The following is a 15928-nucleotide window of genomic DNA, read 5'->3' on the forward strand; positions in this document are numbered from 1 at the left end:
AGGGCGCTCCTTTGTACGAGACCAGCTGTACAAAAAATACCCAAACTCTTGTTTATTTTAGTTTGAACACAAGAGCAGTTTGGACGTGAGAGGGATGAGGCAGAGGTTTCACACAGAAGCACCCTACTGGGGAAATCCCCTCATTTAGCCGATTCAGAGAGTTTGTGCAAGGTGCGTGGAGACAAACCCGCACGAGCAGCTCGGGCCCCACACTGTGGGTGCCCTCGGGGTGTCCACCACTAAAACCGGCAAAATCTTGTGGGAGGTTCCGCGTCTCGCGTGGGAGAACTTCTACCCAAGCTCTGCAAATGAAGTCACTAAAATCGTGGCTTGCGGTGACGACACCCAGCAATTATTTTTTGAACGTTTTAGAAAAAGTTCAGTGGGAGATTCCTGCAGAAAGAAACATAAACAAAAAGGGAAGAAAGGGAGGCAAAGGGACGGAAGAAGGAAAAGCGTCCCATTTAAAATCGTGGGCAGCCTGGGGAGGAGGGAGCGGAGAGAAAAGCGGTTCCACGATCAATCTCGTTCCTTACGTAAGGCAGCACACAGAGCCCAACGCGCCTGCGCGCCGGGGGGCGGGGCTCGCGGCGGGGGCCGCCCCCTCTCTCGTGCACGGAACCTGCGCCGGCGGCGGCGGTAGCCACCCGGACCGCAATCGGTGCTGGAGCCGGTACCCGGACGGCAATAGGAGCTGGAGCGCGCCCCGCTCGCACACGCAGGGTCGGTGTCCCGGCGGAGGCGGCTGCCGCTGCCGCCGGTAGGGAGGGGGTGCAGCGCGGCTCAGCCGGCCCGCACCGCCGCCGGCAGCAGGCAGGGATGGGCTGTCGGGCTTTGCCGGCCGCGCTCTCGGCGGGCTTCCCCCCAATGGGCCAGGCGGCGGCACGGTTTGCCGCAGCGGGTGACGCGGCCCGCCGCGGGCAGGGGAGCCGTGGGCTCGGGCAGCGGCGGAGAGCGTAGTCCGGCCGGGGCGGTGGGTGTCGGGGCCGAGCCGGGAAGCCCGGGGGCCGCGGGGCGGGAGGGCACGGGCTGCCCGGCGCTGCTGCCATTGGCCGGCGGCCGCGGGCCGGCCGGGACATTGGGCGGGAGCCCCGTCAGTCACGGCGCTCTCGTCCCCCGGCAACAGGCGAGGGCGGGGTAGGACCCGGCCCCAGGGCTCCATCAATCCCCGGAGCCCTCGCGGCTCCTCGGCCTGGGGTCGCGGCGCCAGCCCTGCCCTGTCCCGGGCCTGGCTCAGCTCTGGCGGCTGCGGGCCCTGCTGCCGGCCTGGGGCGGGGGCGGGTGGCCACTCTCGGGCCCTCGGCTTGGGTCGCGCTGGATGTCCTGGGGGCGGTGTTTTCATTACCTTCTGACTCTCCCTTTTTGTCTCCTTCCTCCTCTCCTTCCCCAGGCTTCATGCGTGGGGATTTCTGCGTTTGGTTTGGGGGTTGTTTTTTGGTTTTGTGGGTTTTTTTTGGTTGGTTTTTTTTTTTTTGGTTTTTTTTTTTTTTTTTTTTTTTTTATTCCCGAAGTCGGTGAGATCATCCTGCCTGGAGGCTGTGGTGTGACAGAAATGCTAAATAGCCCTCTAGCTCGGGGAGGTTTCCTCAGTTAAACTCCGTGGTCGCCTTGCAATCAGGTGGTAGACTTTCAGAAAATGAATACCTAATTGAATCGGGGGTAGTACTTCAGGGAAACAGGCTGAAACTTAAAAGCATAAGGTATGTATTAAAAAATAGTTGTAAACCTTAAAGAATAGGCTAGAGTAATCATGAATGAAGGTCTAAAGGAGTAAGTCTTAGGTTGAAAAGGCTAGAAAACAAGCTGTTAGCATGCGACCCCTACCTGTTTACTTCTTTGCAAAGGAAGAGTAATCCAAGTTATAACTGGATTTCAGTTTCAGTTTTTTGCATTTTACTAGTTAATGCCCTTCAACTTTTCAATACCCAGAAATATTCTAGTGCAATGTACTTAATTTTTGATACAGTTAATACCCTTCAACGTTAACTACTCTAAAACATTTTAGGTGTCAAAGTACTTAGTTTTAATGGCATTTGATTAATAGGGATAGTAGTTGTCATCCATGGAATTGCGTTAAACAGATAGGACAACGGAGCACTTCGCACTCCTTACTGTTTCTAAGTGAGTCATTCAAGGAGTGTGACTAATCATCCTACCATACAGTTGTCAACAAAAGAGTATTTTATTTTTTTCCTTAACTACCCACAAAATCAAAGAGATTTCCAGATTTTCTGTGGGTAACTGATAACTAAAGAACCTATCTTTTGAACAACACTTAAAATTTAGATTGATGGGGACTACATGTGATGGACTTCTTATCTTAAGAATATATGTGGAATTTTCTTGTGTGCAGCAGTACAGTGGTGTACCTGGGAAGTCGGTTAACTTAGAACGGTCATTGTCGGGCAAGCAGCCACATGTTGTTTTAAGGCATTTGTCTAAATGACAACCTCACGTGAAACTGAATTAATTTTATCATTCCTCCTTCCCCCTGTCCCCGCTACACCTGTGTCAAGTTGTAAGTCCCCTGGGACAGAGGCACTTCAGTATTCAGTGCAGTCTGGATTGGGGATTTTCATGGTAATAGTGTTAATTAGGTAATTTTCACGATGGGTGTTGCCAAGCTAATGATAGTGCTGCCTGGGGGTTGGGTGGGAACCGCTTTTGTTGTGAGGAAACCGGGGTAGTAAGAGGAAGAGCTGGATGAGAAATTTGTGTTAGGAAGTGTGACAGGGAAGTAACCTGATTTGAACATAGCCCTTGTAGGAAATTGAAGTCAGCAGTTATCTACAGCTTGTGAGACTGAGCCAAGAGGACAACATTGATTAAAGAGAAAAAATATTATGGGAATGGAAAATGTCTTGAAGGAAAGATACTCAAGATTTAATTTTTTTGAAGTCAAATGAGTTAGAGCTCATTTAAGGGAGAGGGAGACAAGATTTTAAATGCACCAAAATGTAGTGTAGGACACAGGAGGAAGATGGTTGATTTGGAAGAAGTGTGTTTGGAAATGCAGTTACCTGGGACAGGGGCTGGTAAGGGGAAGTAACATGAAGTGTGGAAATAGTGAAACCAAGGATACATCAGAATGGATCCTGCAAAGAATGTAAAAAAGGTATATTAAATGTATGCCAGCTTCTGCTGTTGACAAATACATTTTCTGATTTTTTTTGTATCTGTTTGCAGTATTGATAAAGATTTGCTTCTTTTTTTTTTTTTTTTTTGATGTATTTCTAATAGTTGTTATGGTCTGTTTGTTGTCTCATCACCTGTCCTGTGAAGACTAATTATTGATCAGGAGTGTGCTTAGAATGCTGTTTTCCGTGTTTTCCCTGTCATCTAAACTTGAAGTGACTTTTATATGTGTGTAAATTGACAAAAAACAAATAAAACAGGCATTTACCCACAGGCAAGCAGATTGGTGCAGTGAGTCTGGGGCTTCTCTAGCCTGATGATCTCTGTAGAGAAGTGATCTCTTTTTTCTGGTGTCTGCCTCAGCAGGTGTTACAGGTGCCTTTTGTTAAACAGGAAGCGCAATTGAGAGGACACTTTATCGTCTTTCAAATAGAGAGTGGAAGAACAGGTTTCCTTTAGAAAATAGCAAAGTTGAGGAGTGGTCTGAGGATTGAGTCCTAACCAGAGGGAGGTGGTAATGACACAAAAATCAATGGAGATGATGCCTCTTGGACACTGGAAGGTTATTCTTGCCTTCTAACAGTGTGGTCCCACTGGTTCAATATTTGGTAAGTGATGAAGAACTATGGCAAAAGTACAGCCCGTCCCTTTTACCCCATATTCTGGAGATGGATGTCTCGTTGCTAGCTAATCCTTGGATTAGAGAATGCAAGCAAAATATACCAATAATGTAAGAATGTCAGAAGAGTCATTCCACCAAAAAGAAATCTGTAGGCTGTACACTATGTGGATGATATTACCAATGAAAATACTAATGTAGTCTTATGTGTTGGGGTTGTAACAAGTCTGCACAGTAATTGCAGTACAATAATCAGAAAACCATGGTTTTAGCTATACTGCAGCTTCTGAAATACTCCCCACTGCTGTTGTATTTTACTTGAAAGAACATAAATTTTATGTTAATTCCTTTAAGTTTCTAGAATATCATTATTTAGCTAAAAAAAAACCCCAACCTGTCATTGCATTTTTATTTTAAAGTTGCCATACCAACTAGTATGCCCTTTCAGTGAGGAAGGGGGCCTGAAACTATTTTTCAGCAAGCTACAAGTATTTATATATTTGAATTATAAACTACCCTGTTGTCTTGGCAAATAACATGGAGCTTGGTTCACTTTAATCATCTTTAGCTATTAATAAACTAATTTCTTTGAAAATGCTGGGGATGTTTGACTGCAAATCAGGTAAATACTTCCTGTAATTCCTGGGTAGTCTAATCTTCTGGTTTTATTCAGGACAGCTTGGCATTATCATTATGGATCGCTCCCGGCACCGTGCGGGAAATGGCAGTGAGCAGGCGCCTTCACGGGAGCGCAGCGGTGAAGGTGAGAGACAGCGGCAGCTGGAGCGCCTCAGCAGGGAGGAGGCCTATTACCAGTTCATTAACGAGCTCAACGAGGAGGACTACAGGTTAATGAGGGACCGAAACCTGCTTGGCACTCCTGGTAAGATCTGCATACCTTCAGTAGAAGTGTAGTGGAGTAACTCTCCTGCTGTTAGGCACCACAGGGGGTACTGTGACTCAAGCAGCCTGACTTCTGTGGCTTTGTAGAAAGGGAAAAATCCTCCACATGGAACACAAGGATAACACTTCACCTGTATACCAAGATGCTGCATTTGAATGTCCAAACCCAGATAATTAACATTTGGTACATTCAAGTATATCTGTTTATGTGTGGCAATTTTGGGGGCCTCTGAAGTGTTACTGGAAGCTGGCATACTGTCAACACATTCAGGATCTTTTTCTTCCACTCCACTACCTACTTCCTCTGATATCTGCATTGTGATCTCACATGAGTGCTGTTTTCTTTATGGTTTCATCAGTTTTGTCTGTCTTCTGAAGATTTTCATTCAAGATAGAAAATGTTATTTCTGCATGGCTATGTAGAGGCAATAATAGTGTCTTATCTAACAGTGTTATCAAAATGTGAATTAATTCAGGAGAAATAACAGCAGAAGAGTTGCAGCAACGTTTGGAGGGGGCTAAGGAGCGTCTGACATCACAGTCTGATCTGGATAACAGAGAAGGTGAAGGTAGAACTGTTGGAGGTAAATATTCTTCATTCATATATGTAGACACATAGTATGTGGTGCATAAGTAGTGTTCTGTAAAGATATTTAAAGAGAGTCTCATTTCTTTCTTTTTTTTTTTTTTTCAATGTGCCTGTGGGGATTGTTTAGGAGAGATTTCCTAAGGATGCAAAACCAAACTTGAAATACTTGATGAGAACTCGTTTATGTTAATCACAAATTACTTGCTCCTTTTTCCCTCATTGTCCCCTGCTAGTAAATGTGATAGCACAAAAATACTATTTTTCAGTTCTTAGAGGTTTTTATCATCTATTAGAGCAGTTGGAAATGAAGTTAATTGGAAAACAGTTAATCTCTCCACTGTTTTGACACTTTTGTTGTTTCATTTCCATTTGTTTTAGTCAAGTGAGGCTTGTGTTTTATGCACTGTCTTCAATTCCCCAGAAATACTGGCTTACTCATTTGGCCAGTTACAGTCAGATTTGGGAGAAGAATTGGCAGCTCAGAAATGAAGATACCGAAGTTCTTGGAGGGGAGGTTTCCTGGACAGTGAGATGATGGAGTAGGGAGAACTTAATCTGATCCCTTAAAGGGAAAATCTTCACTGTGATCATGACAACTGGCCAGCTTTATACACATAGTTAGCCCTAACCACAGCACGTGTATCTGTTCCTGAGTGTGTAGTTGGAGAAGACTTGAAAGTGGAGCTGTGGGTACTGTAATAGGAAAAGAGTATATTTGCACAAAAGGAGAAAATCTGTTCAAACCATGCATCCCACCCAGACACATTCCTGTGTAAGCTGCTCTAGGTGACCTTGCCTTGGCAGGAGAGTTGAACTACATTATCTCCAGAGGTTCCTTCTGACCTTAATGATTCTGTGATCATTTATTCTACTGCTTATAGGAAACATTTTTTAAAAATATTTTCCAAAAGAAGACAAGACTTGGTATTCCTTTTCCTGTCGTATCAAAATGAGTTGTTAAAATATTCCCAAACCGGTAACTTCAGCAAGTGGCAGGTATTGGACAAATACAACCGTCTTTGGACCACCTGGATCTGAACACTGGCTCAGAAGAGACAATCTGGGTGTATTAATTTCTCTCTGAGTCTGCTGGTGAGACAAAATTCTAGGTTAAACTGGTAAGTTTTGATGACATTTTTACATAGAGCACATTTTTGTACATTAGCATAGCAAGTTAGGTGCCCTGCTCCTGTATGGTGTCTGAAGTCAGAGCCTAGCAAGTGAAGAGGATTTGGAGTGCATTGTCATATGCAGAGCATGCAGTTGTATGAATGTTTGCAATTCTTTGTTTCTCTCAGATTCTGAAGTTCTTGGGGAAAACTCCACCGGCGACTCTTTGCTTGAATGGCTTAATGCATTTCGTCGCACAGGAAACGCCACCCGCAGTGGGCAGAGTGGGAACCAAACCTGGAGAGCAGTGAGTCGAACTAATCCAAACAGTGGGGAGTTTCGCTTTAGTCTCGAAATCAATATAAATCATGATCATAACAGTTTTGAAACTTCTGGTGAGGAGTATGTTGATATAGATGCTACCAGACTGTATGTAGAAAGAAGACGTCAGCTAGTTGCCAGTTCAGTAGCCTCACGGACAAGGAGCATGGCTGCAAGAGAGGCAAACAACGAAGCTGCAAGGACCAGGCTTTTAAGACGTGCCATGGCATTAAGGTCAGAAATAGTCTCTCATGCGGTCTCAGGGAGGCTCAGGAGTAGAACGAGAGAGCTGACAGGCCAGACAAATAATACTACACGAAGCAATTCCATGGCTGCTGATGAACCAAGAGAAATGCCAGAAAGAGGTACTTCTGCAGGGGTCAGAAGGGGTAGAGCTAGAACTAATGTCCGGATGAATACAAACCAAAGACTAGAAATTTTGCGGCTGAGGTCTACTCTAAGTAGTCGAAGCCGCTCCCCGCTGCAAAGGCAAGGTGATGCTGCTCATTCTGAGGAACGTGGTCAGAGGCAGGATAGAAATGCACAGCAGGTCAACAGAAGTAGGAGACAAACGGCTCAGGCTTCTCCGCAGCCTACTGAAGAGCAAGCAAGAGGTAACACTCAGGCTTCCCAGCTTTCCAGTGTAGCCCCATCCTTGCGAACAGCTTCAGAAGAGGAAGAACCTGGTAGGCCAGTAGCTGCTGCCAGAAGGCACCCAACAATTACACTAGATCTTCAGGTGAGAAGAATTCGTCCTGGAGAAAACAGAGACCGGGACAGCATTGCCAGTAGAACTCGTTCTAGAGTAGGAATGTCAGAAAACACAGTTACCTTTGAAAGTGACAGTGGAGGGTTTCGGCGCACGATATCCCGCTCAGAACGCGCAGGTATTCGGACCTACATTAGCACTATACGGATACCTCTTCGTCGGATTTCAGAAACTGGGCTTGGGGAACCTTCATCAGTGGCTCTTCGATCAATCCTTAGACAGATAATGACAGGCTTTGGAGAACTGAGTTCTTTAACGGAAACTGAATCTAATTCAGAAGTGCAAAGAGGCGGCCATCACTTAGCGGATGCACAGAATAACTCAAGTTCAGTGAATGGCAGTGATCCCAGTGGGGTTTTGTCTAGAAATGGACACGCAGTAGATGGCAGCAGGGAAAGAAGTGGACAGAGGGGCAGTCAACGCTCTGGGCGCAATCATGAGAACCAAGACAGCAGGCAGTCTCAAGATGCAAACAACTTAGTGGAGAATGGAACGCTGCCCATCCTTCGACTTGCCCACTTCTTCCTGCTGAATGAGGATGAGGATGATGATCGTTTAAGAGGTTTAACCAAAGAGCAGATTGACAATCTTTCTACACGGAACTACGGGGATGTTCACACCGAAAATGAATGGAGTAAAACGTGCAGTGTTTGCATTAATGAATATGCAACAGGGAATAAGCTAAGGCAGTTACCTTGTACGCATGAGTTTCATATTCATTGTATTGATCGCTGGCTTTCTGAAAACTCCACCTGCCCAATTTGTCGGCAGCCAGTTCTGGGGTCTAATGCCACAGATAATGGCTAGAATTGTTTGTACTGCTCAGCACTCAAGGATTTGCTCCTGCTCTGTTATGAGCCAGATGAAATTCATTGACTTAGATATGGGTCCATTTGTGGGGGCAGTTTTGTTAAATTTCTTCAAAAATTATAGAAACTTATCTAAATCTAACAATGTAAATACTATTTTTTCCAAGTGCGGATCTAGGAGCACACATAGAACCAAATGATATTGGTAAAGTTTATATTTTTTTAGATAATTTTGTTATGCTAAGCACTTTTGTAAATACAGAAATGCAATAGTTAATCAGTCCTGCTTAATGTATGTTTTTTAACATTGTAATGGACTCGCTTTATTTAGATTACAAAATGTTTCACACAGACCCACCACTGTGTTGAAAAAATAGTGGCTAAATAGCCATTTGTTAGCTTTTTGTTCTAAGAACAATTTCTTTTACAGAGAGTCTCTTGCTGGACATGTTTGCTGAAGATATTTAAGTTACTTGAAGTGCTCATTTTTTAATTTTTTTTTTTAAACATTGAAATATCCTTTCCAAAAACTTGCCAATTTGGTTCTATTTAAAAAATTCTATGGCAATTTTTGCATGTGGGTTTACACAGTTCTTAACGTTGATGAGTTCTTATTCAGAAGTGGATGAGTTAGTGGCATTATGAAATGTATATAATTAAATGCTGTCTTTGACAATCTTTGTCTTTTTAGTGCAGACAGCAATCAAATCTGATAATTCCGAGAGGGTGTGTCTTACTTGCTCAAAGAATAAATGAGCACTAAGGAAGCCTTTTTACTCTTCCAAATTACTCAATCGATATTCCTGGGGTTTTAACTGCCTTAGTTTAAAGAGGGGAAACATTTCCTTGACCGTTATATTGTCTATAATATGCATGTTTTGGGCATCCTACTCAGAAGAACAAAACAAAGACTTGAAGTGCTTTTGTATAGAAATTTAAGGTACACATGTAGTGTTAGTCCTCTTGAAACACGCCTGAGGACCAAGTGGCAAAAGACACTAAAAGGAGAAAATAAACTTCCCTGAAAATCCCCAGTATCTGTATAATTAGATATTAAACTTTATACCAATGACTTACACTGAAATAAAGTTGCAAGTTAAATAATTGAGGCTTTATGTGAATTACTGTTGAGCCATATCCTGTAGATTAATAAGAAAACTTCTATTCTTAATGTTCAGTCTCAGTTTTCACTTTTTTCCCCACTTTTCCCCAGCTCTGTTCCTGGCCTTTTAGTTACTATGGTACATAAAAGCCCAGCTAAAAGTGCTCCAGGGGTTTCTAGGAGAAGCTGGATGTTACAAAGCTTGTCTTCTGAGCAACCTACATCTCAGTCCCTGGAGAAATGCAGAATTGTGCACTAATCTGCTGTGTGTATTCTGAGCAGTAGGGTACTTGAAGTGAACAAGTCCTACTGCCTTTCTCTGCCTGCAGATAGTGGCCTTGACAAATGTGCTTCTGTGCCAGGTGTGTCACTTAGAACATCTGCTCATGATATCCTTCAAGGGTAGCTGTAAAATCCCATGTGATTGGATGTCTACTTCAGTCCTGCAAGTGGAAAACTTGTGTCATAAATCCAACAGAAGGGCTTCTTTTCATTCCTGAAAGTAGTTCTAAGGAACTCTGTTATGAGATTTAGATGATTTAAGGATATGATTAAGATCTCTTCTGATGTAATTTGTGCTGTTAATTACTGCAGAGGTTGTTGTCCCCTCCCTTGAGGGCTTCTTTAGCTGCAGTAAAGAGTGAGGAGATTTAAATGTGATTGTAAGAGCTAGCTTTTTTATTTTGACTTTTTTTTTTCTTTTACTTCTGTTAGCTGCTGAGACTGACAGTATTTAAATACATACATGTCTTCTGTTGCTTCCTTGTTTCTTTATGACTTCCTTTAATATTTGAAATGTGCCTGATTGAAAAGACACATACATAGAAACCTACCTATGGCTCACTACTGCCTTGCTGGTCAGGTCCTTCCTTCAAGGTCCATTTTAACTCTGATCCTTACAACTGCTACACTAATGCACTGATGAAGAGAGCTTGCCTGTGCCTTTTTTCCATTCTAGTAGGAATTTTGCTGTGTGTAAGAACACAGTTGGTTACATGGCTCAAGATGAGATCATCTGTGACAGGGTATGTTTAACTGAGCTGCTAAGCGGAATATCCCAAAGCACAGTGAGAGCTTTCTGTAGAAATTGAAGGCTATGGGAAAAGAAACATTAAGCCTCCACTTCTATATTCCTGCCCTGTCACGTGAGAGTTGTCAAGTATTTCCCCTCCATTGAGAAGTATGTAATTTGTTACTCAGCTTTCCCAAGATACTGTGTTAATGGCACCAATTAAATTATAGTGATTCAGTTTGGTATTGGCTTCTGTTATCTCTCTTTCTGTGATAAAACTGCAGTTCTCTGCCACCCCCACCCTCCAAACACTTTTTTTTACCTTGTCCTGTGGTGACATTAAGAAACGTAATTTATTTATACACAAATAAATAAAAATTGTTGGCAGAATTTTTACAAATTAGTTCATTTAAAATGAAATATTAAATGAAGTTGAACTGGTAGCGCTAATCCAAAGCCTGTAGAAAGCCTTAATGTTGAAGATGACCAAGAGAGCTGCCTTAAACGTGATGCCTGCAAAGATAAAGAGAAATATCAGGCTGAACTAATAGATTTTTCTATTTCTTTTATGTGTGATGCTATCAGTGACTTTCTAGCTGATATTATGGCTCTGTATGTCTCCCTAATAGTCTCTTCTTTAATAATACATCACATAGGAGTGGTTTCCTGTGTTGCCAAGTAACACACAACAATTAGCAACATGTGCAAATGTGGAACTATAAAAGGAAGCAGTAAATGATAGCAGATTATGTCCTGTCACTTCATGCTTTTGCCTTGATGGGAAATAACTATTCTGCTTTTAAAAGCAGATGCCACTTCACCATGCCCAAGCTCCTTGGTGAAGTAACCCTGTGCAGTTATCTGGTAAGTACCAAGTGACTGATCAGAGCCCAACCAAGCTGCCCACCAGGCCAACTAGGAATGATGTGGGGCAGGCAGGACATCCTGCAACTGTGTGAGGATATGTTGGGCCAAGCTGGTAATCTGAGTCTGCGAGGTGATGTGGGCAGAAGAAACCTCATAACAGAAGAGAATTGCAGTGGACTCACTCCAGGTCTGTTCACACAAATAAAGCTGGCCCTGCAGGTCAGTAAGGTGGGGCAGATACTTTTCTTTCTCTAAGAACTCAGCATCTCAAGTGCTGGTCTGCAGAAAGCATGGGGAAGAAGCAGGAGAAATCAGGTCTGTTTGCAGTTCAAAGGCTGTGATCTCATCAGGATCACAGAGACCTGGGGGGATAGCTCACACAGCTGGAGTGCTGCAATAGATGGATACAGGCCCTTTTGGAAGGACAGCGATGGGGAGGAGCTGCCTTTTGAGGGGAGAGCAGCAGGAATGCATGAGCTCTCTCAGAATGGATGAGGAGCCAGCTGAGAGTCAGGTCACAAGTAGTAGGCAGACCAGCATGGTCCTGTTGTGGTAGCTGTGTGCTACAGACCACCTGTTCAGAAAAAGATGCAGAGATCTTCTTCAGACAAACAGTCCAGATCATCTCTGGATTATTGTTTCACAAATGAGACACATTAATTCGAATGTGGGCTGTAGGATTTGCCAGTTCCTGAAGAGGCTTTGAGACCTGACTTTCCTTTTGAATGCACTGACCATACATCAGTGCAGTCTGCAGGATTTCATGGGAGAGAGGGGGCAAATGTCAGAAAGCTCAGGATTATTGTTCTCCAGTCATATACCGTGGTTATAACTGGAGCTGTGCATACCCAGCTGTGGTCAGAGCAGCATTCAGAACAAAAGACACGGCCATGCTGACAGTGCAGCACTCAGTGATGAGTCTTTAAAATTAAAAATATAATTAGCTCTCCTGAGATCCTATGCAGCTAATCTGATTTCAGCCTGCACACAGAAAGCATCAACAACAGGCAAGCACTGCCCAGCACACTGCAGACTTCCCTCAGCCTGCTCATGTTTACAGGCGGAATGGGGTTAAGCCCACCTTTTGGACACACAAGGTACCTCACAGCAAAATTTCTTCAATTTCTTTTTTCCCCCTGGGCTTACACTAGACTTTGACTAGTCTGGAAGAGACCTGGAGCAGGTTCACCAGATACTTGGTGCACATTGCTCTTTGGCATTCACACTTATTCCAGAGGGTGTTTATTCCAGCACTAAATTTATCTTTAGTGTAATGTAAATTGCCTGAAGTGCAAAAATGAAACATATACACACTAAAACAAAACAAACACAGCTTTGATTTTGTTTTACAGGTTGAAAGCTAAAATGGGATATGTGGGATCACTTTGTCCCATTATTTTAAGCAGTCCTTTTGAAGGCTGAACTTCAGGCATTTATAACCACAGTGGCTCTTGTCCTGAGTAACATGGGACAGATAAATTGTATTGCTTGTACTTCCAAGAAAAGCACTTGGATTTTATGTTGAACTTTTCCATCTCATCAGTAATATTAAGACTTCTACTTGGCCAGTTCCATTGTGATGTATTTCCTTTCACAGCACTGTTTCCACAGTGCTGAGCATCTGACATACCTTGCAGAGCCTGTGAGCTATTTTTGCAGTTCACACACATTTGAGCTACATTAATAATGGCTCACTCTTTACCTTCAGGCATGCGTGCCCAGGAAAGCATATCATGTTGCTATTTTAATACAGAGGTCTTGCCCTTTTCTGACCGAGTAATGCATGAATAGACCACTTTGGCTGCTAGTACAATTTCTTTTACTGTGTTCTAAAACACATTTTACATACAGTTTATTCAATTTGTTCAATGTATTTGTTCAAATACATATAAACACTGAAAGAGTAGGAATTGCCAGTGAGTGTATGAGCACACACTGTAGTTAACCTACATAATGTGTAGCAGTTAACTTGAATGTACCTAGTGAGCGTAAAGAATCATATTATTTCAGCAAAAGGTCTCTAAAATTTAGCCCTCTCCCCCCTTCATTTTAAGGTATCTCCAAGACTAGACTCCAATTTTTTTTCCTTGTTACATGAATCTCAAACTATGATTCTGGCCCCCCAGCTGATTTCAATCACTCATTATTCCCCTGCATCCACTGTGCTCTGACATGAATCAAGCTATAGCTCCTTTCTCTATGATCTAGGCTGTGAGATGTGAGTAATGCAATTTGAGGCATCCAAAACTCCTGGAAGTACCATGACAAGATTCCTTCTCACATTGATGGTGGTAGAATTGGGGAAGGCAGAACACTTGAATAACCCGGACTGTTTTGGACAGAAGCACACTGTGGGCAAGAGCCCGTGCAGAGCCCCAGTGCACGGGGCCCCAGAGCATCCCACGGCACATTCCCGTGCGCTGCCTGGACCAGCTGAATCCGTCTGAAACTTCGGCTTCCAAGAGGACGTGTCTCACAGCAGGAGAGGGCGCCAGACAACAAGGAGCAAGTGGTGGCTTGGCGGTGCGTCTGGGAGCGCAGACTTGCCTCCGAAGGGGAAGGTGACCGTGCGACAATAGGGCACCGTGTGACAGCCCTCCCTTTAAGGGAAAGGGAGCACTTCAGCTTCGAAAATGCTCATTGGTCGAAAGGAGCGACAAAATCCGAGGGTCCACAAACAGAGAGTTTTACTGGCACATTACACACTTGATGTGGAAATTGGTATGTTAGTCCTAGACCTGATATACAGGCACACAGCACTGGGTTTTTGGTAAAGGGGTGGGGTGAAGGGAAGGGAAAATAAGGCATATGGCATAAAGAGGGAGGGTGGCAGGGAAAAGGGAAATTTAAGAAGTGAATTTTAAAAGGTAAGATTAATCGTTAAAAGGAAAAGAGAAAAAAGGGAAAGAAAGAGGAAAAGAGAGATGAAAGACATTATCAGCCCTTGTTCCAGCATCGATCCAGCTAAAAAGATGCCTGTTGGAGAAGATGAAACAGGAAAGCCTTATAAATACGATTGTCTGGCAAAAGATTTTGAGAATATAAAAACCATAAGCGAGATTGAAATGAAAGCAAGCTTTGAGTTACCTTAGTTACTGAACAACTAGAAAACAATGGTGTGGCCAACTGAAGGTAATAATCCCCTTTTGATGAAACAAGACCCTCTGCTTGCAGACAGGTCCAAGGGTCAGAGCAGACCCTACTAGCTTGGCAGAAGGGGTCCAAAGAGTAGTTTTTAGGGTTTAAAATGCAACACAGTATGGTAATGTAGTGATTCTTATAGGCTGTATGTAAATGCTATAAGATTTGTATATGGTATTAGATTGGTTAGTGAGAATCAGAATATTCACACAGAAGAAGATTTATTGTATTGTAACAGGAACTTCACTCTCTTACCCCTTTTACTCCCTTACACTCTTGCCTCTCTTACTCTCTTACCCTCTCATCCTCTCTACCCCTCTCTTCTTTTGGGCCTACTCCGAGCTGTTCTGGCAGCTCCAAGCAGGGCCCTGGCACCCACGCCCTCTGCAATAAACCCCAAGTTCACTACCTGGCTTCAGAGATCTCTTGTCTCCGTCTGTCCTGACTGTCCTACCCCCCAACGTTCCTACAGATGCCTATGCTTGTTTCAGCATCAATCCAGCTGATAAGTGGTGGTCCAGTGGAGCCAGTTCAGCTGATGAGATGTCCAGGCTCTGGGGACACCACCTGGACTTGGAAATGCCCTTTTATTGACAAGTTTCTCCACCCCAAAGACATATTTCTCATTTCCCATGTTAATTAATTACCATGAAGTCTGTTCTTTTAGGCCTTTCTGGAAATGGGTCAGAGGGCTTCAGGAGTGGTGGTTGATTTGAAATAACACTGAGGAAGGCCAGCTGCCAATCCCACCTTATAGACCATGTCTACTTCCTGCCAATCATTCCTGCACTCTGCTGTACTGCGCTGTGGTTCTTTCTTGTGGAAAAGTGCTGCCCTCTCTTCACCTGCCCCCCCCTTCTCCAGCCAAAACTTGTTCTTTCTCACAGCATCCTAGTGCCAGTAGTCCTTGGTTATTACCAACAATTCTGATCTGTTATTAGAAACAGTCCTTGGCTGGCTCCACAGCCATCCAGTCATCGGTACTTGAGACATACACATCAGCCCCTTATCTTTTGGGAACTGAGAGCTCAAAAGTATCTCCCTTTAGACCACTGTCCACAGGGTTATAAGAAAATGGGGTTTAGTCATAATTATTTTTCATACTGGCCACAATTCGAGTCAGTAACTTTATTTGAAGGTTCATCAACAGAAATATTATTCCACCTGGGTTTCTAGTCAGGCAAGAAAAATAAATTTCCGAGGCTGCTTGTTAAAAAACAAATGCTCATTAGACAACACTATTTCCTGGGAACAGACAGTGTTTCTGATAAGCTGGAGAGGGGCTTTGTCCAGGTGCAGCTTGTCAAGGCCAAGACCTCATGAGCACTTGTCATATGATAGAGCAGCCTGAGCAGGGAGGGGGGTACGACTAAAGTCAGCTTCTCTGGGGCTCTACACACCGTGAACCCGGGAGGCGAGGGGACACACGCTGCCGAGCCCCAGCTTCCTCTGAGAGGGAGGAAAAAACCCAGGATTGGGGGAAAACCGGTTTTCCTTCGTGCTCCGCGGGGCCGGATCTGCCCTGGGAGGGAGGGCAGGGCAGTAGCTCCT

At 43.9% G+C, this 15928-nt stretch overlaps 1 protein-coding gene across 6 annotated transcripts; it reads left to right on the forward strand.

The window, feature by feature from the left end:
* The first annotated feature begins 592 nt into the window (after window positions 1-592).
* RNF6 (ring finger protein 6) lies at window positions 593-9359 on the forward strand. 6 transcript variants are annotated; one of them, XM_054653486.2, is made up of 5 exons: window positions 1433-3115; window positions 3502-3743; window positions 4428-4637; window positions 5134-5241; window positions 6545-9359. In XM_054653486.2, exons 3-5 carry the CDS (start codon window positions 4448-4450, stop codon window positions 8251-8253), a joined length of 2007 nt encoding a protein of 668 aa, XP_054509461.2. In that variant the 5' UTR covers window positions 1433-3115; window positions 3502-3743; window positions 4428-4447; the 3' UTR covers window positions 8254-9359. The 6 variants fall into 6 exon arrangements, with proteins under 6 accessions (XP_054509507.2, XP_054509517.2, XP_054509461.2 ...); XM_077173853.1 differs by having other exon boundaries at window positions 3529-3743; XM_054653532.2 differs by lacking the exons at window positions 1433-3115; window positions 3502-3743 and adding an exon at window positions 593-723.
* Window positions 9360-15928: the final 6569 nt, after the last annotated feature.

This window comes from Agelaius phoeniceus, chromosome 2 (genome assembly GCF_051311805.1).
Source record: "Agelaius phoeniceus isolate bAgePho1 chromosome 2, bAgePho1.hap1, whole genome shotgun sequence".
Taxonomy (NCBI): domain Eukaryota; kingdom Metazoa; phylum Chordata; class Aves; order Passeriformes; family Icteridae; genus Agelaius; species Agelaius phoeniceus.